At 36.7% G+C, this 16,630-nt stretch overlaps 1 protein-coding gene across 1 annotated transcript in view; it reads right to left on the reverse strand.

Moving 5' to 3' along the window:
* Nucleotides 1-765: 765 nt before the first annotated feature.
* Nucleotides 766-16,630, reverse strand: part of washc3 (WASH complex subunit 3) — a 32,967-nt gene continuing 17,102 nt past the window's right edge. The window contains exons 4-7 of the mRNA XM_039761709.1: nucleotides 15,388-15,510; nucleotides 11,870-11,986; nucleotides 8,000-8,064; nucleotides 766-1,561 (exon numbers count right to left, since the gene is read on the reverse strand). Coding sequence (XP_039617643.1) covers nucleotides 1,471-1,561; nucleotides 8,000-8,064; nucleotides 11,870-11,986; nucleotides 15,388-15,510 — 396 coding nt within the window. The 3' untranslated portion in view covers nucleotides 766-1,470. The remainder of the gene's footprint in view (nucleotides 1,562-7,999; nucleotides 8,065-11,869; nucleotides 11,987-15,387; nucleotides 15,511-16,630) is intronic.

A 16,630-nucleotide genomic window follows, 5' to 3' on the forward strand; every position in this document is an offset into this window, starting at 1 on the left:
CCCCCATAACAAAACATTTAAGTCATTACATCTAAGAAATGAGCCATGATGTGAAATAAACTAACACCTGCCAGTGGTATGAAAGTGACACACAGTCCAGGCTGGTCCTGTCTTTTGCCTGCTTCTAGTGGCTTTGATTGTATTTGTTAGTGCCACTCAAAGTACACTTCCTCACTGTGATCCAATTATTAGTGCCAGTCAACTTAACCCACACATCTTTGAAACAAGGAAGGCAAAGTGAGGTATCTGAAGGAGGGAAAAAAAAAAAAAAAAAAAAAAAAAAAACACTACAGACATGGAGAGGATGTGCAAAGTTCACTCGGGGTCCAGACATTCATATTTCACTGTGCTTGGAGGTGGCACCACTAACAAATAAACTAATGTTTAAATGTTTCTCCCTAATTTTTTGAAAGAGTACATTTTCAACTGACAGACTACACTGCATTTTCCTGAAAAGGCCCCAATTTCTTGTTAAACTATACTGCTTGCCTACCATAAGTTAAAAAAAAAACAATTCTGGACAAATCGGTGGGTCAAATGGATGAACATCAACAGGTGCAGCTGAACGTTTTGTTTCCTTTTTCCAGCCATAAACATATCATCACTTTTAAAGATGTGATTATTAAAATTCAACTTCAAAGCAGTCTGAAATAAAATATCATGTGCAGCACTCAAGAGCACAAAAAAACCTTTTAAATGTAATTTCACTGATTCATTCACCTGTTTTTTTCCACAAAACAAAATGAATTACAATAAAACATGAACTCCTCAAAACTCACATTTATTACAACAACCACACATAATTACCTTGAACACCAGCTCATATGATTTTTATTACTTGCAACTGTGTTAGTAAATAATACACATTTTCTAAAATTGTCGAAAAACAAAGTTAGCCGTTTGCTTTTTGATATTAGGTTTTAAAATGGCAGTTCTCTCAACAAATTAATTTTGCATCAAAACTTGATTGCAAAAGCAAACTTGCTTTTCATTTCACTATAACCCTTTGCAGTATGTGAGAATTCCATATACTGTACATCATTATGGTGTACAAAAAAAGGGGTCAAGATGGAGCTGGGATGCAGACTGTGGCCATTAGAAGTGGTCAGCCCCATCAGTTGCAGCCAGACCACTTGAGGACCGGAGGGCATGGAGCTGAGGGAATAAAGCATCCCCCTAAGAAAGCACAGCATATGCCAGGCTGCTCCAGAGAATTATTGAGGAATGGTAGTAGTCATCTATTCCAGGAATGCTAATTATATAATAAACTTCAAGAAATTAATGTTTTCTATGAGAAATATTAAGCGCCAGAGTGGATAGAATTTTACTTAGATCATTTAGATGACCGTTTATTCTCATAGCTAATTAATGTTCATGGTAGCTTACAGAAGCTTGCATGCTTGAGTCTTCAACAGAACCTGAAAGCTGCCAGACCTACAGCCAACATCTGCTCCACCACTCTGAACAACATCAGTCACTGAATGAAGATTCACTGCCTGAATTATCACTTTCTTCCTGTGTTTGTTGGATTCCTCCATTAGGAATAGGTGCTTCAGGATTCCTAGAAAGAGAAAAAAAACTTTATAAAAGAACATAATGTGGAAGATAATGAGAACTACAACATGAAAGTTAAAAATATGAGGACTACCTGAATATTTGTCTAATAGCTGGATGTAACTAGCATGTATATCACAAGAGGATACTCAAAATGACTCGTTTTAAATCTTGAGTAAGCGCTTGTGGCTCTTGTCTTTTAGAAAGGTTGCCTCTTTTAAGAACCTGCAATAGTTTTCAAATCTTTCCTACTTTGGATTGTTACCATTAAAACTCCTTTACATTTCCAAAAAACAATTTTGTCTGCTTTTAAAACCTTTGGTGATCCATAGCTTACTATTTGTGTATACTCTACTGTTTTTTTTCTGTTCAATGACTATTACCTCACAGAAACACATACACTTAATGACAGTAAACAGCCTCAACCCGTGTCTGTGTGGAGGTCGGCATGTCCCTAGTATCACTGACCAAAAACAGAATGCACTGTTAGGGACGACTCATTAAAAAGTTTGTAGCGAACAGCAGTGGAATTCACCAGTGCAAAGGCAATGTCCATGGGTCTTATTCCAAAAACACCCGTTCCAAATTCCTCCTGTCTGTACATTTTAAACCGTTGGGTTTCAGAAGAAGTGAAACTGAACAGAAGACTTTACCCTGAGACAAAAGATAAAAATTAAAACTGCTGTTATCCATTAGGATCTCAGTAGCCCAAAGTAAGTGAAGCTTCATGATTAATCTGTACATTGTAATGAGCGTGGACTACTTGGCTCCACATGTCTGAGAAGTACTTCTATCTGCTATGATATGCTGCATCACTGTATGGCATAGCAGCATCAAGCAGAGTTTAAATATGCATTGTGGTCTATGAATATACTATGTGTTAAAACGCTGCAAGTATATTCTTGCAGGGCATGTTTGCATTTCAAACTCGACAGTAATGTTAACCTACTTTAATAATAGTAATTCTTTACATTTATATAGCACTTTTCTCACTACTCAAAGCACTTCACTGAGTGGGGAGACACTACAACAACCACAAATGTGTAGCATCCACCTGGTAGATGCAAAAGCAGCCATTTTTGCACCAGCAAGCTGACCACAGATTAGCTGTTAGGTGGTGAAGTGGCAAGACAGATAGCCAATTAAAGTCAGGGGAAGATTGGAGGTGGGGAGGAATGACTAGGCCATGGTGGGCAATTTAATCAGGACAAACCCTACTCTTTAGAAAGGATGCCCAGAGATCTTTTATGACCAAAGTGAATCAGGACCTTGGTTTTATGTCTCAGCCGTAGGATGCACCATTTTTTTACAGCACAGTGTCCCCGTCACTGCACTGGGGGAATGTAATTCACATTTAGACCACAGGGTAAGCGGCCCTTCTGTTGGCCTCACCAATCCCATTTCCAGAAACAACCCACGTTTATCTAGATTTTCTCCTATCCAAGTACTGGCCAGGCCTGAACACGCTAAGCTTCAGATGAATGACCTGTTCTGAAGTGCTTGTTGGTATGGCTTTAGCCACACATGATATCCGATATGGTGTTCCACAAGGCTCTATCCTGGGTCCACTGTTATTCTCAATCTACATGCTTCCGTTAGGTCAGATTATCTCAGGGCAAAACGTGAGCTACCACAGCTATGCTGATGACACACAGCTGTACTTATCAATAGCTCCTGATGACCCTGATTCTATTGATTCACTAACAGATTGTCTGACTAGTATCTCAGAATGGATGAAAGTAATTTTCTCAAGTTAAATAAAGAGAAAACTGAAATTTTAATGATCAGCAATAATGGATACAATGAGGCTATTAGAAATAAACTGGATACATTAGGATTAAAAGTCAAGACGGAGGTAAAAAGCTTAGGGGTGATTGTTGACTGTAATCTGAATTTTAAATCACATATTAATCAGATCATTAGGACAGCATTTTTTCACTTAAGAAACATAAGTAAAGTTAGACCGCTTATATCACTGAAAGATGCTGAGAAATTAGTTCACGTGTTGTTTTCAGTCGACTAGATTACTGTAATGCACTCCTCTCTGGACTACCCAAAAAAGATATAAATCGTTTGCAAGTAGTGCAGAATGCAGCTGCTAGAATCCTAACTAGGAAAAGAAAATCCGAACACATTTCTCCAGTTTTAATGTCACTACACTGGTTACCTGTGTCATTCAGAATTGACTTTAAAATTCTGCTTATGGTTTATAAAGCCTTAAATAATCTCGTTCCATCTTATATATCGGAATGTCTGACACCTTATATTCCAAATCGTAACCTCAGATCCTCAAATTAGTGTCTCCTTAGAATTCCAAGAACAAAACTTAAAAGTGGTGAGGCGGCCTTCTGCTGTTATGCACCTAAAATCTGGAATAGCCTGCCAATAGGAATTCGCTGGGCAAATACAGTAGAGCACTTTAAAACACTGCTGAAAACACATTACTTTAACATGGCCTTTTAATAACTTCACTTTAATCGTAATTTAACTTAATCCTGATACTCTATATGTTCAATTTCCTCAAAAAAACTATTCATGGTGGCTCTAAAATCGGTACTGACCCCTACTCAAAGCTTCATGATGCTCCAACAATGATGGACGGATTAAAAGGCAGAAGTCTACATGACCATCATCATCATCAAGCCCTTCCGTGAGAATCCTAAATCCAAAGAGGACTGTTTCATTTATGTTAGGTAGAATGCCCAGAGGGGACTGGGCGGTCTCATGGTCTGGAATCCCTACAGATTTTATTTTTTCTCCAGCCGTCTGGAGTTTTTGTTTTTTCTGTCCCCCCTGGCCATTGAACCTTACTCTTATTCGATGTTAATTAATGTTGATTTATTTTGTTTTATAATTGTGTCTTTCATTTTTCTATTCTTTAATATGTAAAGCACTTTGAGCTACTGTTTGTATGAAAATGTGCTTTATAAATAAATGTTGTTGTTGTATTTGTTGATATGTGCAGTCAAGACTAACATACTGAGAGCAGTGTAGCAAAACAAACCTCCAGTTTGAACAAGCTAGGTGTTAAAGTTTCCGTGTTTTATGTTGTTTCAAAACTTATTTCAGTTACAGCTACTAAATCTGCAAGCAGCAGAATGTAAACTAGTATAAGAAATATTTGGTTAAATTCATGTAGCAGAGACCACAGGTAAAGTTCAGCTGTGAGAAGTTCAATATTGAGTGAGTAGATGCATTCCTCAACAATGATATTACAGCATCTTTTATTAGCTTCCAGACATAGCCCAATAAGCATCAGTTTATGAGAACCCGACCTGCCAACCTTCCATTCACAGAAAAGTCCATGTATTTCAAAATTCATATCTAAGTGGGTATTTGAAACCAATATTCAAGAAGACACATTAGATAACTTTCATAGTACTTGGAGACATTGCATATTTGCTACCAGCTCCATAAAGACCGTGTGCTGCTAATAATGATGGCTGGCTGCGATTGCTTAAAACATTTCTGCATGAAGTCTGCCTCTCTTTCTTGCTTATGGGGTTTCAGAGCTTTCACTTCATCCGGGATGGTTGCACTTTAAAGGTACCTTACATACTGCAATTTCCAGCATGTTGTAGCATTTGTGTGCGTTTATACAGATTACATATTTGATGAAAAAATAAAAAGCTTTATAAAGTATTGTTCAACGCTTATATATAAAAAAAACACATCATTATTGGATATGAGTTAAAAAAGAAATGATTACAATTTATTTAGAAAGTATAAATAAAGTCAGAACTAAGCATAAAGAAATTTGTTACACTGCAGTGGCCACGTGGTGGCCCCAGGAACACGTTACTCCACTTTATTGTTTTGACTTTTCACAGGAAAAAAAAAAAAAAAAGATACACTACTGAATTTTTATCAGTGTCATAAAATATATGCAAGTGCAAATGGAGGAAAATATTAACATCTGATTATACCTTTAGTGCTTTAATGTACTTTGAACATATGAATATTCATGCATTCAGTACCTGTCTATTTCTTTCTGTTTAATGCATGAATTTTGCTACTATATGCAATTTTTAACAAAAAAGTTGAGTACAGATTGTTTTCTATATAGTGCCTTAAAAACATATTCAGCCCTTGAACTTTTTTGTGGACTTTTTTGGCAAACTCATTTATTTATATTCATAAAACTTCTCCCCTAAAGAAGGATAAATGAAAATAACAAAATGATTAAAAAAAATTACAAAATAAACACTCTAGCTCAGGGCTTTGTTGTAATTGTCTCTGGCATCTACCTCCGAGGTTGGATCTTCACTTTATGATTGCTACAAATCTTTACTGTAGTTGTGGCACATTAGTTGGGAAACTATGATGGACTGCATTTTTGAAATCTTGCCTTGAACAGCGCCTATAAAAAGTATTCGTCCCCCTGCAAGTTTTTACATTGCATTGTTAAACAACAATGAATCACAGTGGATTTACCTTGGCTGATCAACAGAAAACTGAAAAAAATATTTCGGCAAATTAATCTAAATTGATATAAAACACAAAATAATGGTTTGCATAAACACAAATGACAAGCCTAAATCATCACTGGGCCAGCCATTTGGTTTTAGAAGTCACATAGTTAGTTAAATGGAGATCATATCTGTATTATGGCGCTTCAACTGACTGTATGATAAATGTACCATATCTGGAAGGTCCAGCTTGTAGCGAGTCAGTATCACATCTAACCTACACAATGAAGACAAAAGACCACTCCAAGCAACTCAATGAAAAAGTGACCAAAAAGCACAAGTACCTGAATATCCCTAGTGACACAGGTAAATCAATCAAGAAATGTAAAGATTATGGCACAGTTGTGAACCTACCTAGAACTGGCTGTCACAGAAACTGAGTGTATATGCAAAAAGACAACTAGTTGAGGGAGACCACCAAGACCTATAATAACTCTCAAGGAGTTAGAAGCTACAGTGGTTCAGGATGGAGAGACTGTAACAACTGTTGTCCTGGTGCTTCACAAGTCACAACTTTATAGGAGAGTGGCAAACAGAATAAACGTACGAGCGTCACTTCTTGACTAGACTTTGTCAGAAGGCATGGGGGAGAATCTGAAGTCATGGGAGAACATTCAATGATCTGAGTACACCAAAATTTAACTTTCTGGCCAAAAGGCTAGATACCATGTTTGAAGTCACCATCTCCACTATGATGTAGGCTTCTCTGCAGCAAGTTCAGGAAGACTTGTGTGGGTAATGCAGCAAAACACAATGAAATGCTCGAGGAATAACGAAACAACAACCCTAACATAAAGTCAATACTAAAGAGGAATGTCATAAAATGTCCTGATGTCCTAGCTAAATTGCTCATCACAGCCTCATCTACTGGCCTCCTAATCATCCAGTCACCGATTGTCTCACTCATCCCTTCTCCACCTAATAGCTAATGTGTGGTGAGCATCCTGGTGCAATAATGGGTGTTGTTGCATCATCCAGGTGGGTGCTACGCATTGGTGGTGGTTGAAGTAGTTCCCGTCTGCCTATGTAAAACACTTTCAGTGGTTAGAAAAGTGCTAAATGAATGTAATTAATTAATAGAAACAGGAGTGTTGATGGCCTGGAGTGGCAGAGCTAGAATTTGTAGCTGGACGTGTTCATGATCCCTATGCAAACTGACAGAGCTTGAGAGGATCCGTCGAGGAAAATGTGGAAAACTGCAGTGTTTAGATGTGCAAAGCTGACCGAGACCTGACCATGCACAGTCAATATATCTACTATATACTGACTTAGAGGGTGAATACTTAAGCAATCAGTTATTTTTATTTATTTTTAGTACTTGTAATTCATTTAGGCCACTTTGAAATCAAACAGTTTTCTTCTGTTGATCAATGTCCAAAAAGGTAAATTAAATCCACTGTGATTCAACATTTTATAACAATAAAACATGTAGATTTCCAAAGAGTGAACACTTTTTGTAGGCACAGTATTTTTTCATGGCAAATTTGCCTGGATTCTGCCTAAGCCATTCCAGATTATTCACTTATAACTTATTAAAATATACTTTTTTTGCTCCATTGCTTTACTTAAACTTCCACTAAGATGAGATTCTGATTGGATGTTGTGGTTTGCTCCAAGACATATATTCCAAAACAAAGAACCAGACTGATGTTCATTTGATTATGTTGATCTCCTTTGTAAGTCACTTTAGATAAAAGCTTCTGCTAAGAAGACAAATGTAAATGAATTTGGTCCCCCAGGAATAGTTTAACTGTAGAAAAATGTTTATGCGCATATTTGTTAAGTCACACAACTAGGCACAGGTTCAAATTCAAAGGCCACCGCATGTTTCAAAACTTTTATTTTTGCACAGATGAAATTATGCTTCCATCCATTTAAACTAAACAGAAAAATACTTACAATTAGTTTAATTATGATAAAACAACAACATACAAGAATACTAGGACATGTTAAAAAATAAATTTGACAAAACTTACTCAAGCAGAGCTGGATCTAGGCCGTCAGCAATCATTTTATTTTTTATTGCCATAACTGGAACACCCTTAAAAGAAAGAAAGAAAAAAAAAAAAAAAATTTTCACAAAGTTCCTCAAGATGTTGGCAGCTGGAACTCTTTTGTGCCAGACAGCAGTTGGTTCTACATTGTGCAGCGATGGAAAATATCTGTGCTGCACAAACCTGTATTTATTCTGATGTAAACTTGAAACCCTGTGGTTTAGAAAGGAAACCATTTTTTTTTTTTAAATGCTGGATCTCTGTTTTGCATTTATTTTAGTTTGAAGATACCTGTGGTACTTTCCTATTACACTCTAAAATGCAAAGCTGATGTAAAATCCAGTGACAACCAATAACTAATGCTGTATTTATGTTCAGAATGTGTTGACACTGTTATTATTCAAGAGAACTATGAAACTGATGGCTCAGTAAACTTTAAAAACGGGTAATTTTTTTTCTTCAATTTCAATACATCTAAGGAGAAGTAATGCCCAAAGGCAATATTCTGTATTAGAATTAATTATTAAAACAGGTAATGCAGCATCTAGTACAGGGTGGCCCACGAAAAAGTTCTTTATGGAAGGGCACCTTTTTTCGCCAGGGAGGCGGGCTACTTTTTCGTGGGCCACCCTGTATTTAATAAATATAACAGCAATGGTGTAGGTTTTGAGAAAAAAAACCTTTAAAAAATCATGCAACTTTATGAGGTGTGCCAATTTAATGTCAATAAATGCCCCTTTACCACATCATTCAATGTATACTGTTTGTCAGAAGAAACATGGTCATATATTAGCTGTTATAAGAATGAACATAATTATAGTATTGTCCGGATCGTAAAAAAGAAAGATGTATTTAGTTCACCAGCACCTTTTAAAGTATTATGAAAAACAGCTCTGCTGGCTCCCTTCATGTTGTCCCCGAATGTGCCGTTTCCTTTGAAACCATAAAACCTTTGGTACCAATGTTACCGATTCTTCTCACATCTCAGCAGGCTGGAGAGTCAAATTAATTTTTTACAGCAATCATCTGGCACATTCTCCTGCTGAAGTTGGGAATTCCTTGCTCTGCACCTGCACATCTATAATTTTTGTAATTTTGCAGTTCTTTCATTCTTGACATAAAGACACTGTATGTTTAATTAGGAAATAATGTTTTGCAGTTCTTCCTTTTATTCAGGTGGTGAATTTGCTCAGCTATTATCTAAAAACAATTAATAGATTATACAGCTGGCCCTACAGCTGATTCACATGTTTTTGTGGGGAAAAAAAAAAAACTTGGATTCCTTTTAAAGGGTACAGTTAATTCATGTTCTGTCAAAGAAACAACTGTATAGTTTAAACTTTAAAGCCTGATTTCTACAGTCTCATTTAAACTACCACCTCAATCCTACATGGGAAAAATTATCTTATTACTAACTCAGGAACATACAAGTATGCAGTTTTGCGTCTCTTATTAAAGTTGGTTAACGATTTTTAAAACACAGACACACTGTAGACTGTAAAAGAGGTATAATGCTGAAAGAAATGTACAGTGGTGTGAAAAACTATTTGCCCCCTTCCTGATTTCTTATTCTTTTGCATGTTTGTCACACAAAATGTTTCTGATCATCAAACACATTTAACCATTAGTCAAATATAACACAAGTAAACACAAAATGCAGTTTTTAAATGATGGTTTTATTATTTAGGAGAAAAAAATCCAAACCTACATGGCCCTGTGTGAAAAAGTAATTGCCCCCTTGTTAAAAAATAACCTAACTGTGGTGTATCACACCTGAGTTCAATTTCCATAGCCACCCCCAGGCCTGATTACTGCCAAACCTGTTTCAATCAAGAAATCACTTAAATAGGAGCTGCCTGACACAGAGAAGTAGACCAAAAGCACCTCAAAAGCTAGACATCATGCCAAGATCCAAAGAAATTCAGGAACAAATGAGAGCAGAAGTAATTGAGATCTATCAGTCTGGTAAAGGTTATAAAGCCATTTCTAAAGCTTTGGGACTCCAGCGAACCACAGTGAGAGCCATTATCCACAAATGGCAAAAACATGGAACAGTGGTGAACCTTCCCCCAGGAGTGGCCGGCCGACCAAAATTACCCCAAGAGCGCAGAGACGACTCATCCGAGAGGTCACAAAAGACCCCAGCACAACGTCTAAAGAACTGCAGGCCTCACTTGCCTCAATTAAGGTCAGTGTTCACGACTCCACCATAAGAAAGAGATTGGGCAAAAACGGCCTCCATGGCAGATTTCCAAGACGCAAACCACTGTTAAGCAAAAAGAACATTAGGGCTCATCTCAATTTTGCTAAGAAACATCTCAATGATTGCCAAGACTTTTGGGAAAATACCTTGTGGACTGATGAGACAAAAGTTGAACTTTTTGGAAGGCAAATGTCCCGTTACATCTGGCGTAAAAGGAACACAGCATTTCAGAAAAAGAACTTCATACCAACAGTAAAATATGGTGGTGGTAGTGTGATGGTCTGGGGTTGTTTTGCTGCTTCAGGACCTGGAAGGCTTGCTGTGATAGATGGAACCATGAATTCTACTGTCTACCAAAAAATCCTGAAGGAGAATGTCCGGCCATCTGTTCGTCAACTCAAGCTGAAGCGATCTTGGGTGCTGCAACAGGACAATGACCCAAAACACACCAGAAAATCCACCTCTGAATGGCTGAAGAAAAACAAAATGAAGACTTTGGAGTGGCCTAGAATCCAATCTGAATCCAATTGAGATGCTATCAGAAACATTTTGTGTGACAAACATGCAAAAGAATAAGAAATCAGGAAGGGGGCAAATAGTTTTTCACACCACTGTACGCATGGCATGATTTTAAATAAACGGGCACTAATTTTTAAAGTCAACCCTCACAAACAGGTATAGTGTTATGGGGTCATTGCTGTCATCAATGCATTTCAGTAGGACTAGCAATAATTGTTTCGCACTGCTGCATTCAGGTCCAAATTTGGGATGCTGAGGTGGTTTGTCGTATGGTTGGTGTGGCAACGCACTGCTTTAGTGCATACATACAAACAAACTAACATGGAAATGCAGTACCATAATACTTCAGTAAACTAATCTCTTCTTATAGGTGGAAGGTAAACATTCACTCAGCAGAGGTCATATAGTTAGGTTAAATCTAGTTAGGTTAAAGGGAGTTCACTTTAACCTCGACTTATCCAATTTCAAACATATTCAAACTACAAGGAGTTATAAACTAGATAGAAGTACAACAGTGAAGGGAGTGTAAAAAAAAAAAAAAATCAAACACAGCCAATTTTCTATGCTATAAAGAAACGAGTACAGAAATGTAAAGAAAAAAAATCTTAAATATAATTTAAAATAAAATTTAGGTAGCGCTGCTGCCTCGCAGTAAGGAGACCTGGGTTCACTTCCCAGGTCCTCCCTGTGTGGCATTTGCATGTTCTCCCCATGACTGCGTGGATTACCTCTGGTGTTCCGGTTTCCTCCCACAGTCCAAAGACATGCAGGTTAGGTGCACTGGCAATTCTAGTGTGTGCGCCCTGGGTGGGCTGGCGCCCTGCCCGAGGTATGTTTCCTGCCTTGCACCCTGTGTTGGCTGGGATTGGCTCCAGCAGACCCCTAAGACCCTGTAGTTAGGATACAGCGGGTTGGATAATGGATGGGTGGAATTTAGGAAAACACTTCAGACACCATATTGGAACCACTGACTTTACCAAATACAAAGAAGATCTGTTACCATGCCTTTAGCTTTGCATCCATTAACTCCATAGTACAGAAAATGTTTTAATGTTTGTCAAAGAATAAATATACAGGTTCCTAATACTCTTTCATACAAGCTTGAAAGAAATTGAATTCATACTACTTACCACTTGAACCATTTTTAAGTATCTGGCATATCTAGGGTCCTTTGCAACTGTGAGAACATTCTCTGTAGTTGGAGTAGCTTTCGATTGATCATTGACTCTTCCAGTATTTTGATGTGGCTTTTAAAACAAATGTTTTGGATAATTAAATAAAACCTGATAAGCAATATTATGAATAGTTTGAAATATCATTCTTTATTTATATACACTTTGCTCTTTCTGTTACTATAAGATAAAAAGTACCTTATGTTGACTGTAATTTTAAATGTTACTAATATTTCAAAAAAACAATTCTTCCTATACTGTACATGCAAAAATATTAATAAGAAAAGCTCAAAAGACAAAATAGTTACTGGGGTTTAAGCAATTAAACTCAGTATTTCTAGAGGTCTGTTAAAAATTCACATAACTATATCACAAAAGATATAGACTATATAAGGATTACTCTGTCATGGATGTTAATTACATAACCAGAAAAAAGTAAAATCACTTGAGCAATTGAAAATACGTCTTCTTGCAGAACACAATTATTTTAACAGCAGGGTATTTTCTCAGTACCTGCACACTCTATTTATGCTTAACACAGCAAGATGTGCCATGCTGAATAGCTATTATTTCTGCAACATTAGAAAGTTCACTCATGAGCAACAAAGCAGCTGGTGTGGTCCTGTAAAAACACACAACTCAATCAAATAAATGAAAAAGAAAGGGTAGTGGCATGCCCTGAAAACAATCCATCAAACTAAGCATTCAACCTCTACTCAACAAAGCAAGATATACAAATAGACAGGATAGGGTAAAACAGCAAGAACATTATAAAGGTTAAGCAAAGGCTCATCAAGTTTTTCTACAATTAAATTAATTTGTTCTTGCCAAGTTCTGAAAAAAAAGTCTGAACACAGCTTCATAAACAGTATTAATTTTTTTCACCAATTAGTAATAATATAGAATGTCACTTTCCCATTGAGATATAGAAGGTGGCTTAGCAAAGTATGTTTTTTGTGCATATAGTCTGATATTGGAACTTACAACCGAGTTGAATAACACACTTTCATCTCATCAGGTGTTACTTCAAATTGCTGTTAATGGAGTGGGAATGGCTATAAAGTCAAAAATACCAGAGAGATACACAAATATCAAAAGTGCAAGACATTAATAAAACATGTGGCACAGTGCTGCTGCTGGCACTTGATGACATAGCTCACAAGTTGGATCCTGGTCTGGAGACCTTAAGGCAATTTTAGAGAAGATATATACAGTTGTGCTTGAAAGTTTGTAGAATTTTCTATATTTCTGCATAAATATGACCTAAACATCATCAGATTTTCACTCAAGTCCTAAAAGTAGATAAAGAGAAACCAGTTAAACAAATAAGACAAAAATATTATACTTGGTCATTTATTTATTAGGGAAAATGATCGAATATTACATATTTGTGAGTGGTAAAAGTATGTGAACCTTTGCTTTCAGTATCTGGTGTGACCCCCCCTTTGCAGCAATAACTGCAACGAAACGTTGCCGGTAACTTTTGATCATTCCTGCACACCGGCTTGGAGGAATTTTAGCCCATTCCTCCGTACAGAACAGCTTCAACTGTGGGATGTTGGTGGGTTTCCTCACATTAACTGCTCGCTTCAGGTCCTTCCACAACATTTCGATTGGATTAAAGTCAGGACTTTGACTTGGCAATTCCAAAACATTAACTTTATTCATCTTTAACCATTCTTTGGTAGAACGACTTGTGTGCTTAGGGTTGTTGTCTTGCTGCATGACCCACCTTCTCTTGAGATTCAGTTCATGGACAGATGCCCTGACATTTTCCTTTAGAATTTTCTGATATAATTCAGAATTCATTGTTCCATCAATGAAGGCTGGGCCGTCCTGGTCCAGATGCAGTAAAATCATGATACTACCACCACCATGTTTCACAGATGGGATAAGGTTGTTATGCTGGAATGCAGCGTTTTCCTTTCTCCAAAAATAGCGCTTTTCATTTAAACCAAAAAGTTCTATTTTGGTCTCATCCGTCCACAAAACATTCTTTCAATAGCCTTCTGGTTTGTCCACGTGAACTTTAGCAAACTGCAGATGAGCAGCAATGTTTTTTTTGGAGAGCAGTAGCTTTCTCCATGCAACCATTGTTGTTCAGTGTTCTCCTGATGGTCGACTCATGAACATGAACATTAGCCAATGTGAGAGAGGCCTTCAGTTGCTTAGAAGTTACCCTGGGGTCCTTTGTGACCTCGCCGACTATTGCACACCTTGCTCTTGGAGTGATCTTTGTTGGTCGACCACTCCTGGAGAGGGTAACAATGGCCTTGAATTTCCTCCATTTGTACACAATCTGTCTGACTGTGGATTGGTAGAGTCCAAACTCTTTAGAGATGGTTTTGTAACCTTTTCTAGCCTGATGAGCATAGACAACTCTTTACCTGAGGTCCTCAGAAATCTCCTTTGTTCGTGCCATGATACACTTCCACAAACATGTGTTGTGAAGAGCAGACTTTGATAGATCCCTGTTCTTTAAATAATACAGGGTGCCCACTCACACCTGATTGTCATCCCATTGTTTGAAAACACCGGACTCTAATTTCACCTTCAAACTAGCTGCTAATCACAAATATGTAAAATTCGATCATTTTCCTCAATAAATAAATGACCAAGTATAATATTTTTGTCTCATTTGTTTAACCGGTTTCTCAAGCACCACTGTATAATCAATGAACAATTATTTGATAAATTGGGGTGTGCTTGGCACATATTGAACTAGAAAGTATTCATTTTTGAACGGCTAAACAGATCAGGGTGAAAATACTGGGGTGGCACACTTACAGCATAGGCATATTACAATGTATAACAGTTATTAACAGTAGGATTACACAATAGCGATACTATATTAAAGAGAGAAGAAATCAGATCATTCATTGGCTTATTACATAGCTATTTGCCAAATTCCGATCTGAAGGAATCATCTGTAGTTGCCTACTGCTGATGAACATTGTACTTAATAATTATAATCTGATAGGGGTATGAATTGCATATATAATTATTATATAATTAAGGGTGACATCCCCCACCAATGCTGCTGAAGTTCTCCCAGCTCAAGTCTGTTTATCTGGGTGTGAGGTGCCTGGAGTTGTATAGGGTAAATAATATCTCTATTTGGAACACATACATATCATGTGTGTTCTGTGTCTACAACAATCAGGATAAATGTAGGATGACAGGAAATGCGAGGCAAGAAATGTTGACCACACAACTAAAACAGAAACTTTTTTCATGTTATAGTACTAATGACAAAATTTTGACATGAAATGTATAATGTGTGAAGACTTAAGTTCAAATATCAAATACTTTCACAAAAGGTATAACAAAACCACTGCACCTTTATTCAAGAATATAACCAAAGAAAAAGAAATTATTCAATTTACATGTTGCTGTCAAACCAAATTAACACTTCAGCAAGTCTTTATAGGCATTTAGTGCTTTAGATTAGGAATAAAGTCATAGTCTTTGCATACCTCAGTTGAATCTGTTGACCTGTTTGTCTGATCTGCCACAGATACATGCCCATTGGTTTCTAAACTTGGTCTTTGATTTAAACTCTCTATCTTCACATCTTCTAAGCCAGGGATGGATGACAGCTGAAATGTGGATAAACTTCAGTTAACATACACATATTGTAAAGTATAATTAACAGCACACAAAGTAAAAAAAAAAAAAAACATAAAAAAAAACAATACACAATTACTATTTATATAAAACCTACAGTACCTTCCTGAATTATGAGGAAAACATATCCTTAATGTTTAGGGAAAATTCCAAATATAAAATATGACCTTTTAGTGTCAATTTTTCAGTGGCCACACATATTGCAGGCTCACATTACTCTCACTAATAAAAATGCTGACAAACTCTTTAATGTTACTTCCATACTACATTGACTATACAGGTGGGTCTTGGGCTATGATAGTCTCTCTGCATATAAGAAGAAGCACATAAAACCCAAAAAAACAGTTTGACAGTTTTTATACTTAATAACAAGGCAAATTAATGTTGATGCAGACAAATATGTACAAGCATATGTACTTTATCACTATTTTTAATCATTTACTGCTATCAGTCACAAGGCGCCCAGGCGTCCTTAGCATGTTATCCAGCTGTACCATCTTAGGAAGTACAGCTGTTGAGATGGGAAAGCAACACAACTAGTGATTCCAAAGCAGAGACAGCACTTGTCTCACAATCAGTTAGTGGTGGATTTATGTGAATGCCTTTCCCAAATCAATGCATACTATATCATTATATTTAGCAAAAAGTAGAATGTTTAAACATAAGGATGATTCACTGTACGTACCTGTTCTATTTTAAACTATTTGTATTTTGTGATTAACATTATGTCACTGTCACTTTATTAATAAAGTAAACATTTTTCTCTGTAAAATTAATGCATGCATTTTTACAAATTCCCCATTAACAAACATTTTTCAATACAAATTCTAAGCTAACATACAAATCTGGATTGTCTTCAAGAACAGAAGCCATTTGTAAACCTTAACCCACCAGCATTTCTATTTATTTTTTTAGTGTACTGAAGTATACATCTTTGATAGACTAAATGTGTGACACCTAATACTAATGAGACAGAAAAAAAAAAGTTCCCATACAAACTTAGTGAATTTTGTCAATTCAAGATGCATTATTTGCTGGAAAAATAATGATTCATACTGTCTGAAATAGCTATCAGTTTAATGCTGGTTAGAT

This window comes from Polypterus senegalus, chromosome 8 (genome assembly GCF_016835505.1).
Source record: "Polypterus senegalus isolate Bchr_013 chromosome 8, ASM1683550v1, whole genome shotgun sequence".
Taxonomy (NCBI): Eukaryota; Metazoa; Chordata; class Cladistia; order Polypteriformes; family Polypteridae; genus Polypterus; species Polypterus senegalus.